The sequence below is a fragment of the Acomys minous genome (genome assembly GCF_964271855.1).
Source record: "Acomys minous genome assembly, chromosome: 8".
NCBI classification, from domain to species: Eukaryota; Metazoa; Chordata; class Mammalia; order Rodentia; family Muridae; genus Acomys; species Acomys minous.
This window is the reverse complement of record NC_140489.1, coordinates 71,744,119-71,768,432: the sequence shown is the minus strand read 5'-3', so window position 1 is coordinate 71,768,432 and position 24,314 is coordinate 71,744,119. Positions and strand designations below refer to the sequence as shown.

Here is a 24,314-nt window from a genome sequence, read left to right as displayed (position 1 = left end):
TATTATTTGCCTGAAAATGTCCATAGTGTCTGAAAGAGTTTTGTGGTGAAAGAGTAGCTTGGCAATCAGGGGCCAAGGAATGCACAAAAATCACACCACTCAACAGACCTCACAAAAGAGATTTTTGGGAAAGGGAGTATTCAAAATGTCTGCCTCTGACCAGGATGGTGACAGCGACAGGCCAAGTCTTGAAGGCAGGTTTTATAGGAAGGTATGGGACATGCACATAGGGAAAATATGGAGATGGCTGGGATGGTAGAATGTGTCCCATTGGCTACCAATGATGATGGTGCCCTTGGTGCTGAGTTATAGAAGGTGGGGAGGAACCTGGTTCCAGAATATGGGTGTTTCATAGCTGACCAACAATGTCAAGGCTAGCTTTAAGCCTAGGTAGAGATCAGAGAATTTCATGTCATAATCCCAGCACTTAGGAAACTGATAGGACTGCCATGAATTTGAGGCCAGCCTGGGGTTCATAGGAGGTTTCAAGCTAGTGTTGGGTTTGGTATGAAATCCTAGTGAGAGAAAGAAAGAAGAAAAGAGGAAGGAAGGAAAGTTGTGAATGTGTGTGCTAGAAACAAACAGATACATTTGTGCCTTTCTATGATGCTGGTATTTACTGAGAAACAGTAAATTCACAAAGTTTAGCTGTTTCAGTGACAACAATTTATCATATAATCTACTTACCTTGCTGGCCTGACTAAAGCCAATGCCAGTTTTTACATTCCAAGTTCAATCACATTTCACTTAGTTATTTGTGGCTATATGCATATATACTAATTTTTTGGCAGTAGAGAAAATTGCTCAGCAGTTACTTGTGGCTTAGATAATTGGTAGGAAATATTTGAAGATATGCAAGGCATAAAATATGCTTGGAAGCTTTAAGGAAACTTGGTGTTTTATAGCAAACCACTTGACATGCAGATGCTCTGGTCTTTAATCCCATTCATGCTTGGTGGCCCAGGGAATTCATAGGGAGGAGCCCTCCCACCATGTAATAGTATTATCCTTGGAAAAGGAAGAAAGTCTTCAGACTGCCAATGTATTCTCATTCTTACATAGGCACAGTGTTACCAACATTATAATATAGCTTTGCAGGCAGTAATTAAGTGTGAACATTATCAACAAAATATAGTAGCCCCAACACTCGGGAGGCAGAGGCAGGCGGATCGCGGTGAGTTCGAGGCCAGACTGGTCTATAAAAGTGGGTCCAGGACAGCCTAGGATACATAGAGAAACCCTGTCTCGAAAAACCAACAAAACAAAACAAAACAAAACAAAACAAAATATAACTGTACACATCCAAAAAAAAAAAAGATAAAGTCCAAGAAAATATCTTCAAGAAAGTTGATGTCTTCTTGAGCCTTGATTGAAGAGCCATCTTTAGTCCTAGAAGAATTCACAGCCTTGCATTATTAACACATGAATTCAAGTGCAAGGGCTTCCTGAGCATCCCCTCCAGAGAGAAAAGCTTTGTCTAGGTGCCCAGAGAGAATCATGCTTAAATTCCTTCCCTGAGAACAAGCGTTAATTTTGGAGCCAGAGTGTGGCCTTCGATTCTTTGTCAATTGTGGGACAAGAAGAGCCAACTGAAAAATGGCCCATCAGCAAGTAATCCTAATCCTGATTGTGTGTGTGTGTGTGAATGTGTGTGTGTGTGTGTGTGTGTGTGTGTGTGTGTGTGTGTGTGTGTGTGTGTATGTATTTTTGTGTGCATGTGTGTGGAGGCTAGAAGTTGATGTTGGATGTCATCGTCAGTCATTCTCTACCTAACATTTTGAGACATACACTGTCACTGACCTGGGGCTCACTGACTTGTCTAAATGGGCTAGCCAGTGTGCCCCAATGACTGGAATCTTCCTACCTATACCACTCACACTGTGTGTATACATGATTACAGGTACAGGCTATTGCACTGGATTTATTACAAAGTCACTGGGATTCAGGTCCATGCTTTTACAGCAGGCACTTACATACTGAACAATTGCCTCAGTTCCTACTTGCTCTCAAATCCACCCTTTCAATTTCAATTATAGATGAGGAACAATCCCAAGGAATATAGCAAACATGAATTTTGGTTGAATTCGGTTTCAGATTTTATCTTTTTCCTTCGTTGAAAATAAATGCTAAACTTTTGGCTTCATACGAAGCAATCCAGCATAGTGCTCAAAAAGAACAGCGGTGGTGCAGTGTCTGCTGGAGTTTGCATTTGAAAAGTAGCAGTTGCAGATACCTGGCTTTGGGAAAAGGAAGAACCATTCCTTTGCCCCCGTGATGGCTATTCTTGGTTATCAACTTGACTACATCTGGAATTAACTAAAACCCAAGTATCTAGGTATACCTTTGAGGAAATTTTTTTCTCAATTAAATCATGTGACGTGGAAAGACCCATTTTATTCCACATCTTTTGAGGTGGAAAGAACCATCTTTAATCTGGGCCACATCTTTTGGTGGCAGCCTGTATTAAAAGACATGGAAAAAGGAAGAGCAGTCCTTGCTGGCTTGCTCTCCCTCTTGCTGGCAAGTCCATTCCTTCACTGGCATTAGAGCCTACGTCTTCAGGGTTCTAGAGTACAGTGAAGACCCCGAGACATCCAACCTCACTGACTCAACCAGCTCCTGGACTCTTGGACTTTCAGTTGGTAGAGAGCCATAGTTGGACTAGCTGGACCACAGCCTGCAAGCCATTCTAATAAAATATATATATGTATACATTCATAATATGTATGTAAATTCATTCTATACGTTCTGTTTCTCTAGAGAACCTGACTAATACAGACTCCATTTTTCCTTTTTCACTGATCACTGCCAACATTTGTTTACTAATTTATCAAATCTAAGAAGACAAATAACCAAATGAAGGAATTGCAGGAGAAATTTCATTTTATACCTTTATACTGCCAGAATTTATAAAATAATGTTTATTTCCACTTAATTTCAAGTCTATAAAAATTGCTAGTGTTTACATCTTTATATCTGTGTAAGTATATTCACTTTATCAGTTTACTGAGATTTATTTTTACGTGAGTCTTCATATAATGTATGTGAATGCATAAATATAGTAATACAGTGTTTAATATAGAAGTCGTGTTTGCTTTTTTTCTCCTTTTGATTTTACAGTTTTTTCTTTTCTATCATCTTTTGGGTCACACCACCCCTTAGTGTGTAGCCTTTTCTACATTCCCAGAGTTTTCTTTATGCAACCTCATGTTTCCTGTGTCCATATTTAAATATTTTGAACTTGTTTTATTTCCCTTCAGCTAAAAGGAAGAAATGACATGCACTTTTGGTTTTCATCCTTTAACAAGTTTCTGAAAAGTCTCACTAGTCATTTGAAATTTCTGCTGCACAGAACTCCCTGGTATGGACACAGTGTTGTTGAACCAGTCCACTGGAGTTTTGCCTCTTTTTTTTTTTTTTTTAATCTGTATGATGCTGGCGATCTAACCAGCTGGACTGACTAGACAAATGCTCTGCCATATGTACTCTCTGCCATCCCTGTTGTCACTATGAACCATGCCATAAGAACAGAAAGTAGAACAGATATTGTTGTACCTGTCTTTATATATCTTAGAACCTCTCTCTCTCTCTCTCTCTCTCTGTGTGTGTGTGTGTGTGTGTGTGTGTGTGTGTGTGCTATTGTCATGTATGTAAAGGAGGTTACAGAGGAGGGCATTGGATAAATTACCTGGTGTAGGTGCTGGGAACTCAGTCCTCTGAGAGAGCAGCATGTGCTCTTAACCCCTGAGCCATCTCTTTCATTGCTGTGTTCTTACATATTTGTTGCACTTGAATCCAGGAGTAGGATTACTGAATTGTAAGGCAAATGGTTCTTTTTATAACTTAATAGATACTGCTAGGCTGCTTTCCAAAAAGATTATTCATTTTCATACATACCCAACATCAATATGAGATGGTGTATATTCTTCCAATCCATCGCATCAATAGAGCTAGTTACTTATCATAAAGGATTATCTATGTTGTTGGCTGTAACTCCTGTCTTCCTGACTACTGGTATACGTATACACACACACACACACACACACACACACACACACACACACACACACACACAGAGAGAGAGAGAGAGAGAGAGAGAGAGAGAGAGAGAGAGAGACAGAGAGAGAGACAGAGACAGAGAGAGAAGAGAGAGAGAGAGAGAGAGAGAGAGAGAGAGAGAGAGAGAGAGAGAGAGAGAAATTTTCTATTTGTTTCTGTCTATATCTACTGTTATCCTATTATGTTTAGTTTTTAAATATTTGGATTTCTTTGTATTTCTCAAAACAAAATGCCAATTCATCTCTTAAAAAAAAGAATTCTTCTACCCCAGTTGATAGTACAGCTTCCAGCTACTGTGTTATTTGAAAAAAAAATACTGACTTGTTAAATTGTTTGCAAAATTGTACATATTTTCCTTAATGTTTCATGTATATTGGTTTTTTATGTTATTATATAGAACACTGGAGCTTCATGTTTTCAGAAATATGAATACAGTGTACCAAATGTTTTATTTTTCTTTTAAACAATTCCTGTAGCAATGAATACGGTATCTTTTGTTCATTTCTCTACTTTCCATATCTGCACCTCTGAGATTGTATTCTTACTATTTTCAATGACATTATCTGTTTAAATTGTCTGCTTAATCTGTGAGTTGTCTGGTCCATGCTTTTCTCATGTTTATGTTTGCATCTTTAGAACCTAACAATTCTTGATACTAGTGGATACTTAACATATATTTTTAAAGTCATTTAATTTAGAGAATACTTTTCTAGATGTCTTAGATGATAAAAAATATAGCTGGGCATATTCTATAATTATGGAAGTAATATCTTCCATTATATTATGGAATATTATTTGGCAAGTACTAATGAAAGAGTAGTGTGTTCTATTGTCATTCTTTACAATTAAGGAAGCTGAAACCCTAAGACACCTGGTCCTCCACAGAGGCATTCAGTTGTGTTCTCTCTGGATTGGAGATTTCTCTTTTCTTTCCTGTCTCACATTTTTTTCCCTATTCAAAATAAGATTCCTCAAGAGAGGTTTTGGGTCTCCACGCAATGAATTCTTTATCTATGAGGAATTCTTTTTTTCTAATTAATTAAGTAACTCAAAGACCATTAAATGTTTAAGAGATAAAACAACATACATTCCCTTTAATATAAAAACTTACCATTGTATAGCACAGAGTGATCAAAACATGGAACACTGTGCAAATTTCCTGAAACATTTAGGCATTATTGAGCCTTACAACAAGAGCATTGAGATGCGACTTTCCCACATCCCAACTAGCATGTTGAAATGATCAACAAATGGAGCAGTGAATGATGCACAGGCCTCTGGGAAATTACTTCTAGAGAGGATGTGGGGAACAAATGTAACAATCCAATTTATAAAAAATACTGACTTTATTTTGAAAAATAAAACTATGCACCACAAGTTTACTGTTTTATTTAAGTTGGCTTGCGAGGAAGTCATGCATGGAATAATAAAGTTGGGTCATTCTTTCTCTTTCCCATTAGGCTCAATTGACCAGTAAGTAACCTGATTGTGTCACTTGCATCTTCGGCATTTCATAGCCCCAGTCATCATTTCAGCTGAAACAAAATTTGAATATATAAAAGTCAGATGTAGATTTGAATATGTGGCATGATGTTTTCTATATTCTGACAGCTTATCTGATACCTGAAATCATAATCCTAATACTTTGACTTGTATAAAAATTTAACTCAGTATACTTCTGCATAAGTTGGTAGACATAAGAGCATGCAGAATATTTGAGTGAAAAAAATAATAATGTCTTTAAAATTAGCATGTAAATTTATTTACATTTTTCTGCATTAAGTGTTTTCAGTGGAAAGTGATTTACAAACCACTATAATTTTTGATACTGTTCCTTGAAATACTTCCTAATTAAAAACTTTTCACAAATAAGATTTGAATTTCATACTACCTTTTTATTCTGTTCACATCAGTCAGCTAATTCATATCTTGATTCAAATATCCATAATGTATTTCCTGTTTATGATGGCTTAAAGCAATATCATCCTTTAAACATTTGTTCACTTAACAGTGTTTGATCCTCATTTATTGATTTATTCCTCTATAAATCAATTTTGTGTTTCCAATTTTTTTGAATTTTGTTATAATACTTTAATCTGTCTTTGTACATATTTCACTGATGGTTTTCTTTCTTTTGCTCTAAATTTTTAAAAGATTTACTTATTGTTATGCTATGTACATGTAATTGGCTGTATCAGTGTATGTGCATCACTTTTATGCAGTGCCCACAGAAACAGGAAGAGAACATTGGGTCTCCTAGTAATTGATTTACAGATGGTTGACAACTGCCATGTGCGTGCTAGAAATCAAACCCTGACCATCCTTTTAACCACTGAGCCGCATCTCGTGCACCTTGTTTTAATTTTCTGGGTGTGGTTTATTATCAGTCAAAAAGATTGGATATAATCTTTTTTACATCATCGCTTACATTGTCTATGTAATTTTATGTAGTGTCATTCAGTGAACATTGACTCAGACTCCAAAAGAAATGAACACACCTGGGTTGTTCAGCCCAGGTTTTATCCATGGCCTGAAGGGACTAATGGAATCTGATACTAATAATCTGTGGTCATTTTCATAGATACTCACAGATACTTCTCTTTTTTATTTAAATAATTTATTCAGATTACGTCTCAGTTGTCCCCTCAACTTTTATCTTCCCATTCCCCGCTCCTTCCCTCTTTCACCCTATTCCCCTCTCCCAGGCCTGTGACAGAAGGGGACCTCCTCCCCCACCATATGGTCACAGCCTATCAAGTCTTCCCCAGGCAGCCTGCTTCCCCTTTCCCTGAGTGCCACCAGGCCTCCCCGCCAAGGGGAAGTGGTCAGATATGGGGCACCAGAGTTAGACCCCCTGTTCAGATCTACCCAATGGACAGTTGTGTGGAGAGCAGGGACGGACTCGGACACAGATACTTCTTACACTTCTTAAATGTGTGATGAACATGTGAAAACATAATACAAAAATTATTGTGTTTATTCTCTAATTGTTGTATTTATACTCCTATAATCTAAATTTAGAAAAATGCATCAAGGATCTTCATTATTAAAATAATTTTTAGCTACACTAAGGGCATTTGGGCTACATTTGAAAACTCAATTTGGCAACTTTATGGTATTGGAGCTTTGTGTTCCAATCACCTAGCAACAGCCTAGCATCTGTGAATAAAATAATATTTCTCTTTTTTTCTAGGGAATAGATGTTAAGATCTCTTTTTTGCATCTTGAGTTGTCATGATGCACACTGCGTGGAAAGGAGGTTGTGGAGTACACTTTCTATAGTCAGTGCCTTGTGACTTACTAGCTAGATGACACTACTTAAAGCCTTTGACCTCCACATCTTTATCTGTACAAGTAAGAGCCATTAGATCATTTCTAAGGTATTCAGAATTGTGATCCAAAGAAATGCAATCACCTTTAACCATAGGCAACCTAGCGTCCTTGGGATATTGCTGCGTTATTTACCTAAAATCACAATCTATTTATTTTTTGTGGCACTTTCCCTTTAACTCATGTGACAAGTGAAAGCATGTGAGTCTTCCTGTGTTGGCATTTTGTTACAAAGCAGACAATAGGCAGAATTTGGGGTTGCAGTAGAAAATGAGTATTCAGAGTAAAATGGCTTGCCGTGTTGTCATAGGCAAAAGTTCTTAGGAATTTTTAAAACACTCTGGTCATGTATATTAAGAATCTAAATTTAACCAGATCCATCAAAGGCATTTAGGAACATTTTCCTCCATAAAACTCCTTTGTATGATAGAACAAACGCATAATCTTTTGTGCTTATAGCCAATTTAAAATCAGATCCCATCTTGGAGACACGATCTCATTTGGTCTAATATTAATATAGTTACTGTTTCCTAACTTACTGCTATACTATTGTTATTATTATCCAAATTTCTCTCCTTTATATATTTCTCTCATAAATAGCCTTTGCATAAAACAGCATGCAAATTCTATACCCCTTAAAAGACTTTTTATTCATCTCTCGTACAATACATTCTGATTGCAAATTCCCCTCTCTCCACTCCTCTCCGCCCCCTTACCTTTCTTCTCCCCCAGATAGATTATACCCCCCATCTTTCCTCCTAAAGAAACCTGCCTCCCAGGAGTATCAATTGAACCAACACAACAAGATAACAATAAGATGAGGCACAAGCCTTCACATGAGGCTAGGTGAAGCAACCCAAGAGCAGGCAATGGAGACAGAGATACCCCCTCCCTACTGTCAGGAGTCCCCTCGTCCCCCCCAAAAAAACACTAAGCCAACAACCTTAACATTTGCAGAGGATCTAGCACAGACCCATGCAGCTTCAGCCTTTGTGACTCCCATGACTTGATTCTGTGGGCTGTCACGTTTGGTTCTAGCAGTAGTCTCTGGACTATCTGGCCTCCAGCTCCTGGTCATCCAAGCAGTGTCTGGCATGGACTCCCTCCCATAGCATGGGACTCAAATTAGACAAGTCATTGGTTGGCTGCTTCCACAAGCAATTTCTGTGCCACCATTGCCCTAGTACATCTTGCAGGCAAGATTGTAGGTCAAAGTTTTGTGGCTGGGTTGGTGTACCAGTTCTACCACTGAAAAATGCTTGGGAAAAGAAGATGGCTGGTTCAGGATTCATACCCTGCATTACTAGGAGTCTCTCTCTAGAATCCTGGGAGTTTCTATTGCACTAGATTTCCACGTCTCTTTCCTCAAATGTCCTTCAGTTTCTTCTCTCTCTCTACTCTTTCTATATCCCCCCCCCCCACACAATGTGATTCCTTCTTTTCCCATCCCACCTGACCTTAGTCCACCCACAAAATCTATTCTATTTCCCCTTCACAGGGAGATCTATGAGTCCCCCTAGTTTCATTCTTGTTACGTAGCCTCCCTGGGTCTGTGGATTGTAGTAAGATTATCATTTACTTAACAGCTAATAGCCACTTATAAGTGAGTACATACTATGCTTGTCTTTCTAGGTGTGGGTCACCTCACCTCACTCATGATTTTTTTCTAGCTCCATCCACTTGCCTGCAAATTTTATGATGTCATTTTTTTAACTGCTGAGTAATAAATCCAAAGTGCCAATGTACCATATTTCCTTTATCTATTCTTTAATTGAGGTGCATCTAGGTTGTTTGAGTTTCTGACCATTTTGAATAAAGCTACTATGAAGATAGCTGAGCAAGTGTCTTGTAGTTGGATAGAACACTTTTTGGATATATGCCTAAGAATGGTATATCTGAGACTTGAGGTAAATCAACTCTCAATTTTCTGAGGAACTACCATACTGATTTCCATAGTGACTGTACAAGTTATTCTATAATCTATATTGTATAAACTAGATTTTTTCAAAAAGATATTTCTCTTTCAATAACATCAGCTCACTTTATTATGATTACTGATAATAGCTAAATTTCATCTTTTTTCCGTTCCTGTATCCATTTTAATTAGCTATAAAAAGATAAATATTTCTAGTTTTCCCTAAGTCAATTAGAAAAATCTTAGCAAACATTTACATCAACCACTTACTTCCTTTTGCACATCAGAACTATAACCTTGACAATTCTTTTTTTGAAGTTAAATATTATTTTTATTATGAAAATTTCCCTCCTAGATTCTTTACCTATAAGAATAAAACTATGTTTCCATACAAATACATGCTTATTCCTATTCGCTGCAGTAGTCTGCTTTTCTGTTGCTGTTATACAACACTGACGCAAAACAACTTGAGGAGGAAGGATTATTTCACCTCAACTTACAAGTGATATTCCATAATTGAGGAAAGCAGAGGTGGGGAGGGGATGGAGGGATAGAGGTAGAGGCAGGATTGGAAGTAGGACTCAGGACAGAAACTGAAGTGGAAGCCACGGAGGATCAGTGATTACAGGGCTTCCCTTAAGAAAATAAAAACTCAGTGGGCCTGGGATTCAGATAGCAGTTAGCCTTGCAGGTCATCACTGCTTTGTACTTGTAGAAAATTCAATAAATGACCTTAAAATGATATCCCTAATGAATCATGAATTATGAATACAAATTACTGAGAAGGGGAGAGAGCACATATGCACAAGAAAAAAACACAGAGAGAAACATTTAATAAGCACTTATCTTCTTATAGTTCTAAGAATTACATGGGCAGAACTTTTGTATTCAGCGATGATACTTGAAAGATACAGAGACTTAAGCACATTGTTTTCAAGGTCAAATCAAATTGGAAGCAATCATTCCTCATTCCCTTTATAAGGCCTGGGTAACTTGTCTTGGTGAAGCTAGTACTAAAAATGTCTCCTCTAAGACAGGTAGTTAAAATACCATACAGAACTCATTTTTGAATGTCAAAACCAGAATTATTTGCAATCTATAGATACATACAACCTTGTAGGCTGACACTTCACTTACCTGCTCAATCAGCTAAAGGATTATCTTGTCTTTTATGTGCATTTGGGAGGAAAAAAAGCTATTTAAAATTCCTGCTCTAGAGAAATTCTATTAGCAGTATTGTATTTCCTTGGCAGCCCTAAAAGGAACTAGTCTGATAATTTACCACCATATTTTTAAAGATATTCTGGGTTACTATTTTTAGAAGTTGGATACACTCTAAGAGATTAGGAGATAGAATATATGCTGTCCATATGGCATAGTTACCAGTGTTCTCCACTTACAATATTTACCCCAAACCTGACTATTATCTGTGTAAGCCTCTATGTATTACCACAGTAGCAGTGGAATATGTAAGAGACTGGCAGATGAAGCCACAGTAGATAGATCATTTCTGTTGTTGTTGTTTTGTCTTGTTTTACCTGTTGCTCTCTGTATATTTGAATATATACAAATAGATAGATATCCCTTCACATATGAGTTTTAATGTGTTCCTGAATGGAAAAAAGGAAGAAAGGAAAAAACAGTCACTGTACCATTAAAAATAGTCATAGGCACTACACAACTGTGCGAAAAAAATTATTGAGGCATATCCTGGTAATTTGAAGAGATTGATGCTCACCCATAATGAACCTCAACACATTCTGAATTATAAAACAAAGGAAAAATAATGGACTAAAGAAGTCTGGAAATAATCAGCACCACTTACTGTATATTAAATGTGCATCAGAACCATACTCGGTGCTTTACTTAAAAGCCTCAAGTTGAAGATGATACATTTCTGTGATGTTTAGTATATGCTACATTTACACATTGAATAACCTTAGAGTTAGGTGCTCCTTCTCTTTCTCTCCTCTTTCATCTACTGCTGTAAATGAGAAACTGCCCCTTTGAATTTTATCAATTTGTCCAAAATTGATAAATTTTGATATTGTCACTTGATATTGTCAAATAAATAACTAAAGCAAGATAAGCTAACTCCACAAACTGAACAGTTTATTACCATCACAGTATTTATGGTTCATTGCTAATCTTCATCTGAACCTGCTTGAGGTGGATGTTAATAGGCTCACCCTATTGTAAAGTGGCAAATTGTTGTAACATGTAAGCTTGTTTGCAAACCATAGAATTCAGGTTGAGGTTTCTTTAGCCTGTTCTAGAATCAGAGTGCTTTCTATAGTGTTATCATGCCTTTAGGCCATTGTTTTTCATCAGTTCTAAATTTCTTTGTCATTTATTTAACAAATATTTGTTGATCATGTTGTGCTCTAGGAATATTCTATAAGAAAGGCGTATTTCCATAGGTCACATTTTAGCAGGAATACATAGACAGTAAATAAATAAATCCATGAACCCAAGTCAGATATTAGTGTGCATAAAAAAGAAAATAAAGGATTGCAAATGGCTAAGAAATAATGGCACAAGCCACAAAGCATGTGCTTAAGTTCCTTATACAAAATGTTCACCACAAGGAGACCTGCTGCCTTCACTGGCACTTTGATAGTACTATAATTTTCTGTCACAAGTATCTTGATTCTTCTAGCACCTAAAATTCAATCTGACTTTTATATCATTCTAGCTTCCAGAAGAATATGTTCGGCCTAGTATTTCATTGTGGATATAATTTTGTGTTGGATTTATTTTATACTTTTAAAAACAGAATCAATAGCTCATGTGTTTGTGTCCCAGTTTACCAAGCCACTTAGTGTCCTTAGAATCTTTCTCTACCCAATAAGTAGTCACTACCAAGCAATTAAAGGTCTCATATATTTGAGACTCATTTTGGTTCCTTCCATAGGAACTTCCCTAACAACAGAAAACTGTAAGTTAAGATGAGTAAATGGAGCAAGAAGGTGCAAGCTACACCATTCAGATGTGACTTATAAGACTATTTTATTGAGTGCATTCTTCACTTCTTTGCCCCAGTGAGATATCCTGGAGTGATATGAACATACATAAATACCATTAATCCATGGGAAACACACTGCAAGACCTAAAGTGAATGCTTGAAACCTTGGATAATTACTAACACAATGTAATATATAGTATGCTTTCATACACACATACATGCACGCACAGACACACACACACACACCCACAGACACACACACACACACACACACACACACACACACACACACACACACACTTATTTCATTTTCTTTCTAAGAATGTAGCCTAAATTCTTAGCTGAATACCAAGAACAGATGTGTGGATATATTAGGTGATGATACCTTTGCAGCAGTTAACTGTAAGTTCGCCTTGTTACTATCATTCGATGTGGTATTAGTTATTAGACACTAGCTCATGCAGCAGTGATGTCAAGAACTAATGGAATGACTTTAATTGAAGAACGTTTCTATTGCAAAGTGTATAAGGGTAAGATGTGTTGAATTTGTTTCTGCTTTTCTCTAAAAAGCTGAAAGCCTCTTTTCCTGTAGTAATTAGAAACAAACAGCAACCCTTAACTTACTGTGGGGCTCTAATGGCCACAATATTGCTTCCTTGCATGGATGACTTACTGATCTAAAGCAAAGCAATTCAACACTGAAATTATCTTGAAAATTAAAAACCATCCACAATAATGAATAGTTTCAATTTCTATAGCACAAATTTATGTGTACTTTCCATTTTAGTGCATTCTTCTGTGCATACACAGCTTGCTAACTAACAGACTAGCCTCAGAGAGAGTCCATATCAAATTGCCAAGCTCAATTTCTGAATGCTTTGGCTTTCAGGGTGATTTTCACTCGCTTGCTCATTCATTCAGCAAACCTTTATTGAGAAGCTTGTCTACGTTAGTGTTTTCTAGGATGCTCTAGGAAATGAAGGAAATACACAGCTATGTGCTCCCCAAGGAATTGTTTTTGTGGGGTTTGAATCAAACTTTATTTTAATTCTGTCTTTCATTTAGTTGGGTGTTTCATAATTTATTTACCTATACTTTGCTACTAGACATTTGGGTAAATTCATTTCTGGAGTGGTGCTATAAAAAGTATCAGCTGAGTATCCCTTATAGCACGCATTTGTCCGTAGTTCTGGTGTCTTGGCAATTGATTTCTACAAGTAGAAGAATTAGACCAACAGGCATGAATATTTTAGTCTCTTAAAATATCCTCAGAATAGATAGAAAAATAAAATGAAAACACAAAGTGTGCATCATTTCCCATGGCCACTTACAATGTGAGAGAGCTTGTCCCCAACCCCTTCCTTTCCTGTATTTAGAATATGAATATCTGCTGTATGTCATCAGTCATTGACACTTCCTCTTCAGAACTGTTCAAAAGATTGTTTTCAAGAAAAATATAGTGTGGGTCAGTTTTCTACTAATACTGGCACTATACATGCCACGAGGTCATCAAGATTCTTTTTCTTCCTACTAATGCTGAGTGTCCCAGTCTTGTTTGTTTATTATGTACATAGGGTTTTGTCTTCATATATACCTGTACACTATCATGTGTGTTTGGTGCACATGGAGGGTAGAAAGAGGTTTCAGAGCCTCTGGAACTGAAGTTACAAGCCAGTTGTGAGCCACTATGTGGATACTGGGGATTGCACTTCTGTCGTGTGAAGAGCCGCCAGTGCTCTAAACCTCTGAGCCATCCCTCCATCCCTCAGCTTTGAATCGTAATTTCCATGAGTAAACTAAAACAGTTGAACACTAGCATGAATGCAAGTATAAGAAGACAAATAGATCTTCATTTCAAGGTATGTTAAACTTTTTTTAAATATTTATTAAGGATATTATGAATTAAATTAAGTAGCAGAAACTATATTTTGGTGTTTATGTCTTTTCTTTAAGCATTTTTCCCCTTATACAAAGTAAGAACTACATTGCATGCTTATCTGCAGAATATGTGACTACACTGTAAGTTCATTGATTTTCTTCCCTTTGAGTATATATGGAAATTCTCTATTTATGAATCTTCACACTAACTCTCTACGAAAGTGAAAGATGTCTTAGGTAATGGAAACTACGGCTGATTTCTTGTTTGTCTGATCTGTTTTAAAACTTTGCCCATTTTGCTTTTCCAAAGCTATACTTGTTATGCATGGTTCCCATGGACAGTTTAGAGAATGAACCATATCTTACTTGAGTGGAACTTGTATAATTTCATGCTTGTTGGGAGCTTCGCATGAAGGTCCTTGCACCCACAGATCTCCAGAGACGCCAGGAATGTTAAACACACAAAACTGTCTTTTCTTTTTTCTTTTTAAAATTTATTTTAATTCATATATTCACTTTACATCTTGATCTCAGCTCCTTTCTTCCTCTCTTCCTAGTCCCTCCCTTCTACATTCCCCTCATCCTCCCTCCCCGTCTCCTCAGAAAAGGGAGCCCCCCCAACCAACCCAGCACATCAACTTGCATCAGTACTGAGCTCTTTCCAATCAGAAACATGAAAAAACTGTGCTTCCAACCAGAAAGCTGTAACTTGTAAGTAATTAACAGCCTAGTTTGGCTGTAGCTCTTTGGCCAAGCTGCACGATATGTTGGGCCAAGTCATATCAAGCTCCTACAACCAGGACCAGTGGTGGATAGTAATATAAATGACCCTTATAGCGAGAGCATCCCCTAAGTTCCCTCAACCAAGACCAGCAGTGGCTAATAGCCCAAATGACCTCTATACAGACCCTTAGGCCCTTAAGCTAGCACAGATAACTCCTATCTAGAGCCTATCTAATTAGAAGAAATGACATGTATCCTGAATTGACTTTCAATGTAATTATGCTTCCTTGTGCAATAAGGAGGCTTTTCCCAAAAGTATACAGGGATTAAACACGTTGGGAGTAAACTGCTTGTTATTAGACTTCTTAAGTCTGATCCAAGTTGACTGATGTCAAGCTGCACCTGGTTTTTATTCTTAAGTCTTCTCTTGGTTGGTTTCCCTGCCGATATACCTACAGGAACACCCTGGCAGGGGCAGACCCTCTCCTCTTTCTAACACCTGTTCTGTCCTTCCTGATTGTGTATCTAAGTTGTGAAGTCCCCTTCCTTCTTTGATTTCACTGGTCTCGCTGTTTGTTTTCAGAACCATTGGACACAAAAACCGCTTGGTCAAAGTCCCTCGTGGTCACATGTGGGTTGAAGGTGATCATCATGGACACAGTTTTGACAGTAATTCTTTTGGACCGGTGAGTCAAGTTGAACCTTGTTTCTGAGAAAGTTACATTTCAAAGGTGGAAACAGGTATTTGCTCTGTTCTTTGAGCCAAGACTGGTTGGAGACTTTGTAATGGAACAACACTTTATGTTGGAAAAGTCCTTTAGGTTATCAAAATGTGTGTGTGTGTGTGTGTGTGTGTGTGTGTGTGTGTGTGTGTGTGTGTGTATGTTTCATGACTGTCTGACTTACCAGTTGGAAGATCTTGATTTCCCACACAGAAATGCCTTTTACCTATTTTTTTGAGTTAGTATTTAACCAATTAAATATGTAAGAAGATATATAGGCATCAATTTTCTAAATATTTTATTCAATACAATAGTAGTAAAAATCATAGTAATAAGTGTGGGAGCAAGGTGGGTTTCCTTGATTTTCTCTTGTGGTCTCATCTCAGTCTGAAAATGAAACTGATGTAAAACAGATTGTCAGAGAATGACACATACACATTTAATATGTTATAGATGTCGTAAAAGCCCTCATAAAGAAACACAGGTCCTTAAAAATGGTGAAACTTACCCGCTGCTGAATTAGTTTGCACAAAGACAGGTAATTTTGGACAAGTAACTAAATTATGTGGAGAGACTAAAGGAAGGTAAGAATTATTTTAACAAGATTGTGCTGAATTTTCACAGCTATGACTCTCCATTGAAGAATGTTTCTTGTCTTCAGTTATAGGGAGGGCAGCTTTCACATGGTAGTGTTAATCTCCTATTCTCAAGAAGAAAGGAGGAGAGTGGTGTGCCCAGCTCATGCCTGTTGTTTTTCAAGTACTCTTAGCTCAAAGTAATCCTTGTGTCAGAGTGACATGCTTGGGGGTGGCACATTCTGGTACTGTTCATAGGTGACATTTTGTTAGCATTTAACTTATAGCAAAAACACAGGTATAGCCTATTCCATGCTTATCCATAGAGTATGTGAAAATATTCTGATATCTTATGGATTTTTTTTCACTTAGAGTGCATAAAGAACTTCTCTATGAGTCTTCACAGTAATTCATTATGAAAGTGGACAATTTCTCAGTTAATGGAAACTGTAGCTGATTTCTTCTCTCGTCTGTTTAAAAGCTTAACTTTGCCCATTTGGCTTTCCCAAAGTTGTATTTTTACACATGTATAAGACAAAACAACTACTTAGCATCCTAACACAAGCTTGTATAAAAATAGCCTCATTTTTTGTCAAAAATTAAAAGATGTGGTGCCTAAAAAAAAAGAGTTTCCTATGAGGGTTATGAAGAGCCAGTGATATTGCCACTAAATATATAGCTGTGTAGACTCAGCTTCAGTAAACGTTTTAAGAGCTAGATTTGAATAAGTATATGGAGTTGTGGGAGAAATTTCAACACACCACTTCTATATTTTTTTTCTAGTCACACTAATTATGTTAAAAAATAAAAAGAATCATAAGGCTTATACTTGCCTCTGAATGGTAACTATATAAAAAGTATACTTAATCTAAGTTCTACCAAAGATAAAATAAAGAGAAATGTTGGGAATATTTGGTACTGCCCACAGTGCAGGACAATTGTAGTGAAGAGCCCAAGTAGCAACTTGAATGAAAGGGAATCACTTGAACATAGCTCTATTTCTTTGACCAATAAGAGTACATGTACTATGTTGATGGCCAAGTCCATAAAAATATTAGTTAACTTTACTGAGTTTTAATTAGTTATTGTAGTGATTTGGAAATGAATTACTAATTGTGTTTCTATCAGGTATATTTTAAGTAGTTACTAATAATAAAGTCCCAAAATTTGAGAGGTTTGATATTTTGTCCGTTATTAAATGGAAGATGGTGCAATGTTGTTTATGTAAATATTGAGACTGACTATCAGTTGATTTCTCTTTGCTTTCATACTGGAGAAAGAAAAAGAGAGCTAGTAGCATGGTTCATGGGTAAATGCTTGTTATATAAGCATAAGGACCTGAATTTGATCCCCCAGAACTCACATAAAAAGCAAGGCATGGTGGAATGTGCCTATAATCCCAGCACTGAAAAGAAAGAGACAAGAGGATCCTTGAGACCCATTGGCCAGGCAGTCAATCTAGGCTAACTGTTGAGCTCCAAGTTCAATAAGGGACTCCGGCTCAAAAATATAAGATGAACAGAGCTTGGATGGCAAATGCTGCCCACCACCCCAGGCACACATATGTCCACATGCACAAACCAATGCACACATTCATATCACATTTTTTAAAGGACAAGAATGAAGTTGTAAGCCGTGTGCTGGGAATTTCATAGTGTCTGTAATGTGTCTTGTGAATTGTACAGCTCTTATGTGGCTCTTTTTCCCGCCTTACACTTAATGACAGTGCTTGGAATCACTGAACTGTGGTTATTAAAGACACCCACAAAACAATAACAGATGTGGAAGTGTCCTCTTTCTAAAAAGGAAGATAATAATAACTACTTGTGAATGACAATCTTACTGTGTTTATTACAATAAGAGACCATATCACATAAAACTGAGACAAATATGATGCATTTACTTCTCAATGCCATTTGGTTTACATCAATGTTTCAAATGAAATCTAACCACTAATTATAACATAATCAATAATTAAGTAAAAACAATATTATTTTGAAACCTAGTGATCCTCCTTCGTTGGGTAGGAAAGATTTATGCAAAATTTCTTTTATCAGTTAAACAAAGCTCTTAATTTTCACTTAGGGAACTAGTCTGGTTTCTATTTTCCTATTTTAAGGAAAATATCTTCTCTAGAATGAAAACATACTAATGTATTTTTGAGTTTTAATATCTATTCTTTTCTTTTAGAAAGTGCTCTGTGGTTCTGCTCCTAGTATCTTTGATGGGAAAACTTTTTCCTACTAAGTTCTCATCAAGTATTAGGAAAAGAAAAAAATGTAAAACAGTTTTAAAAATCCATACAGTCCTTATAAATCTAATCTCTGAAGCTAGGGTAGAGACATTTATTTGATTCTATTATTTGCCTGGCCTGTTGAGCCAGAGTATTATTGTATATCCCACACTGGCCCTGAACCCCGTATCACCCTGCTTTGGCTTGCTACGAGCTGGAATTTCATGTGCATACTACCATGCCTGGCCTGAATTTAGAGTCTTTGAATGCCCTTTCTACTAACCGTTGACTATATGATTCATTTGTTAATCACTTTAACATGTTTTTTATTCTAAAACATTAAATCTTAATATAAACTTTTAAAAATGTAGTCTTGAAAATTATGTTTTCTGATAAAATTCTCAATGGAAAGATTTTCTTACCTGGTAGTATGTTTAAATGTTATACAGAGAGGCCAATGAAGTTTATGTTTTCAGGTACGCTCTTGATTCATTTCTCCCCTTGAATGAGGTAACGTGCTTTCCTTGACACTGACAACTCACCCAAAGGACTAAGAATTGAACATAATGCTTCCCTTGTCTGTAGAATGGACCACAGCTTTTCATCTTTATTTGGTTCCCCATCAACTTTACAGTACCTGTTGCTATTTATCACATATTTTATGTTCTTTTTCATAGTAATCAATCTTGGTATAGAATTTGCTTTGGTTGTTAGGAAGTGCAGTTAGCTGACTGTAACAAGAGTCTAGTTTATTCCCAGTTAAAGTTTTCCCTATGTCCCTATGCTGAAGTAAGCTTTCAGCTGTAGTTTATCAAAGAACACTCAAGAACATAAATGTCCTATGCTGGTTTTTGTTTTTGTTTTGTACTTTGTTTTATTAATTCCTGTGTATTTTTTTATACTGTCATTTGTTTCTTTGATCGGTTTTGGTAAAACTGTGTAGGCTTAAAATAGAATAGACTAATACTGTGAATGAAACTAATAGTGGCTTATTAATACAAAGATGTTAACAATCAGCTGCAGCAATAGAGAAATTCACAGTAAGAAGAGGAATGACACCTAACTTCTGGTATAGCATCCACACTCAGTTTCTTGAGGAAGACATCATGGAAAGAAACTAGGGCACTCTTACAAACATAGGTCACAAAATCAAACAGGAGCAGTTAGTCTTGTTTATGAACATTCAGTTCCTCAAATTTTATAGATTTATATTTTCATATTATTAAAAAAAGACTCCTTCTCTAAATCAGTTGTAAATACATTTTTGATAAAATGAGCATGTTCATGAAAAATAAAAATTTTAATGAAAAACCTGAGAAAATTAATAAAGTGCTATAATTAAATGAGATGATTTAGCCGTAGGGTAAAATTTATGTTCATGGAAGTATGCTAATAATGAATTTTAATGACACAAGCAGTATTCATAATATTGAGTGAATATATAAAAATAAGGAAGTGACTATATAACATTATATGGTCTCAAGTGTTGGGCCAATACTTGATCCTTTTCATATCATTGTAGTTTTCTACATTATAATATGGTTGCAAAAATGTATGACCTTTAAAATTATAAATATATACATTTTGTTTCAAAGCTAGTTTAAAGATGATTTAAAGTAAATGGCATGTAAGGCCAAATCTATCTCTGGTCTATAAAAATATTTTACAATGTTATGATCAGATGGACAAATATTTGATGTGTTTGGTGGGAAAACGTTTTATTATGGATAACAGTCTCACTATGATGTCTTTTTAAACCTATTAGATAAATTACACAAAGATAGAAAGTATCTTCTTACATATAAACTCCCATTTGTTGCTTCAGTTTGGGTGTCCACTGTGAGAAATAACTTTCTTTTAAAAGTATTATAATTGGATAAATTCAGAGTATATGACTACTTCACTTTATTGAATTGTGTAAAAAGAATATCATATATAGGCTTTTTTGATCACTTGGAATGTTTTCTATACATCTCTTAAAGTAACTCTTCTACTCTATCAATGAAGTTAGCATCTTTCCCTTGACCACGCCTACTGTTAGATGGCATTAGTACATTTTCTGAAATAGCCATGTTGCTCTTTGCAAGCACCCAGAAGTAAGTGTTCACTGCAAGGCTTTTTTTGTGCTCTGTTGACTAGTAGTAGGACACATAAAAGGCAAATGTCCCCATGTTATTTGTACCTGTGCTTCACAGCTGTAAACCCTCAAGCAGTAAGCTTAACTACTTCAGGGCAGTGAACTCTTCCATCAGTTCAAATAGATGTGAGGCGTCTCTCTTTCATTTTTTATGAACGTGCATTTCAGGGCTCATGTTTGAACCGCTCTCATAAGTGTTCCTTCCTTTTGTAAAAAATGTAACCCTGACTTTTTTGATGGCCTCCATTTACCTTATGCATTTTCTATCTTTAAAGTTTTCCTAACATTTTCATCTTGCTCTAAGTCATGAGCCTCTGAGAATTTTTTTCATTTTGTGCTGCATGGTGATTTTTCATAAGGAAATATGTCATAATGGAAATTCTAACATCCACAGAGAAATCAAAACTGGGTAGTTTAGTATGTAAAATAAATAACTTGTTTTGACTATATTGATCAAAAGACATTAAATGAATACTTTGGTTTTAAACATTTCAAGGCAGAGACACTCTTTCTAAGATGTATAAAGACAGTTTGATTTTTAGGTCTGTGATTATTGTGTCACCTTGTGAACAATTTGTGTGCAAGGACCATGAAGCAAAATGGAACAATTTGGATGCAGAAATTATTATGATATAGTGTCTGTACCTGAGACAGGAAACTACAAGCTATGAGGAATAAGAATTTTTTTTTAATTCTAAGTCATTTGGAAAATATTCAACTTTTATTTCAGGGCTATGTAATTAAACAATGCTTGAGTCCCTAGAATACTTTTTAAGCACTATGGCTAATAGGTGATATTAATATTAGTAGCAAGTGAACACGAGAAATACTATTGATTAAAAAACTACCTGATGGTACAAGAGAGATGATATATAAGACAGTGGGGCAAATAAAAATTGAAATTTCATAGAATTCCTTTTAAATTCAATGAAATTCAAATAAGTTTTTCACGTTAGAAGCTAAAGGAAAAATAAAGTTCATGTTCCCATATTATGCAAAGCCTTTCATTTGTGCCATGTGGACACATTTTTTTAGCATCTTCTATCTGTACACGTTCTTTTTAAACCTGTGGTTACTCTCAGTAGAATAAATCAAGAGAAACAGCTTTTATCCTGTAGGGAAAGGCTGTAGGTAACATTTGGGAAGAGGGCATTCTTGCAAGTTAGCTAGTTTTACCTATTGTAAATCCTTTCCATGTAATGGAATTTTTATTTATAAAAAGTAGATGATTTGAGCAAGGCAGCCAGAACAGCATTCCTGGAGTTGGAATAAGGATGGAAGAGAGGGAGCTTGTTATTATAGAGACAATCTATCTAAGAAGGAATTGGAATGATGTTTGGAAAAATGTTTAACATATCCAGAGACTTTAAGAGCAGAGATTCAAATCCTGGCTAACAGGGACATGCTGAGTTTGTCTTTTGGCATCATTGCCACGTTTGAATGGAACTCTGATGCCAGAGGGGCAGGAAGAGAGCAGCAGGTGCCACAGTTGTCAAGATATAACCCTGCCTTAGAAGAAAGATGGGATCAAAGGGCAGGCACAATCAGACAGCAACCAGATTGTGACAAATATTCCAAGTTGGGGACATGACAAGCATATCAGAAAAGTAGTGCAGATATTTACAATAACCTCATAACAACTCGAGAAATCTTCTACAAGAATGTGATGGCATAAAATATGCTAAAGTTAGTACAAGTGGTAACTGTTTGGTAAAACCTTGCATCAAATAAGGCCCTGCAGATGTCGTGTGTTTTGTGAATGAAATGCTCTGTGGCTGGAGAGGTTAAGCGCTTTCAATTGTGCTGAAAATATTCTGTTTATATAATACAGAATAATCTCGTGGACTTAGGAAAACGAATTGACATTTTATTTATCATTGAAGCATTTTCCTTGTGTAATTTCTATGGAGCTGTGAGAGTGGCTTTTGTTTACAATCAGCCATTTTTAAATAAAGAAAAAGATCATTAGAGTGTGTTGACAAGATCCAAGTAAAGTGTTCTATTCACACATCCGAAGAATGTTGCTTAGGATTTAATTGGCTGTGTTTTCTTCTTCTTTTATAATACAGGCTTGCTTGTTAAGAACTTTTTGTTTGCAATAAAATACATCCTATAGTTGTAGAATAAAAAGTGATAACAAAATTGTAAGACCTCACTCTGGTGGTTTTCATGTCTCCCCGTAATCCCTTTCATGTGTTGGATGCTGGTAACTCAATATATATTTTAGATGCCATTGTCACTGGACTGATGTACTCAAAGGCATGCATTTCATAAAAACATGAAAATCAATTAAAGGAGTTGTAGTTATAATGAAAATATCTGTATGAACAGACAGCTAAGTCCCAGAGGACCGTCCACTTCTGGAGACATGTGCAAAACTGAGTAGTACCCATGTAGCAGTAGAGAAGAGAACACCCCTCTGGATCTGCTTCAGTATCGGTTAGACATTTTTGTCTATATAACTATAACATCAAAAAGTGGCTTTTAAAAGAGAGCATAGATACACAACATAGAGCTCAAATAGATACTGTCCCTCCCCCAAGAATAGGAGCAATCTAGGCTTCCATTTCTAATTAATCAAATTTTTTGCTTTATCTTAATTATTCTGGCTAGCATAGAAATACTTTTCCACATGATTACATTTTCAGATAGGAAAATATCATCAGAATTGTCATTTGATTTCACCACTGTGGCAAACACTGCTCCTTTGGGCTGTTTTGTTACAAGATTAAGGATGTTTCTTTTTATAACAAAGGTATATTTACTGACGATGGGTTAAGAATCAAGATTTGGTGAGAAAAGATGCAGGGTTATTAATTTAGTAATTTTAGAAGTGCTTAAGATTTTTTGAGCATGTGAGGTTTGTAGCCTTTATCAGATGTTAAGGATATAATTGATGTTTATATAACTGGGTCTCTGTAGAGAATGGAAAATAAAAGGGCCCTAAGAGGAGAGGATGCTGTTGATTGTACTTCAGAGCCTCATATAACCATATGTAGGTATAAAATGATTTCTGGTAAACTATGTAACTTCACTCCCAAAGACCAAACTATGTAAATACTTCTCTTTTGATTGAGATTCTGAGAGGTAGTTGCAATATAATGGAGAGTGAATTGTGGTAGTCATATATTAGACATGTCATTAAGCCCTTTATTTAACAAGTGAAAACAAAGAAACAAACTGCAAGGACAGTTAGATAGTAAAGCATCATCAAGTCCGAAGCTCATAAGTTCCGGTAGTAACCGACTAGGGAAACCCTGCCTGAGACTCTTGGAAAGAGCCAAGAGTGGCTGTTCTCTCCCCAGCTGAGTTTCTGCCTTCTCCTTCCCTCCACAGGCATTTTATACCTCAGGACAGATAGCCAGTAGCGACCCATATTGAAAATAGTTTACTTCTACTGTTCACAAGGGTACAACAATTTTAATACCCTTGGGTGTTTGCTATTTTAGTTTTTCCTTTTCCTAGTATCAGGTGTGCAGCCTGCCACCAGGAGCCCAGCCTCTCACCAGACAGGGAGTTTTGAAAGAGACTTGAAATAAACATGCTCAAGACCAGCCCATCTTGTTCTCAGCATCAGTTCTGAAGGAACACACACAGCACCACACAACACTTTTCTCATACAATTTATATTAAAATAACTTTCTCTTGACATTGTCAGTTTTCCAAAACTTACTAGGTGATCTTTTAGAAAGACCATTCTACATCCATATTGTAATGGTTATATGTGTAAAAAATGACTTAAAAGAGAAATATAAGGTCAGCTTGACTCTAAGAAAT

General features: G+C 36.3%; 1 protein-coding gene across 11 annotated transcripts in view; it reads left to right on the top strand.

Annotated features, from left to right (window-relative positions):
* IMMP2L (inner mitochondrial membrane peptidase subunit 2) overlaps positions 1-24,314 on the top strand; it is a gene marked incomplete at its 5' end in the record, with an annotated part of 829,477 nt that overhangs the window by 606,902 nt on the left and 198,261 nt on the right. For 10 of the 11 annotated variants that reach the window (XM_084791200.1, XM_084791195.1, XM_084791197.1 and 7 more), the window contains one exon: positions 15,454-15,556. The exons of the other annotated variant lie outside the window; for it this stretch is intronic. In XM_084791200.1, coding sequence (XP_084647326.1) covers positions 15,454-15,556 — 103 coding nt within the window. The remainder of the gene's footprint in view (positions 1-15,453; positions 15,557-24,314) is intronic. 11 annotated transcript variants of the gene reach the window in all.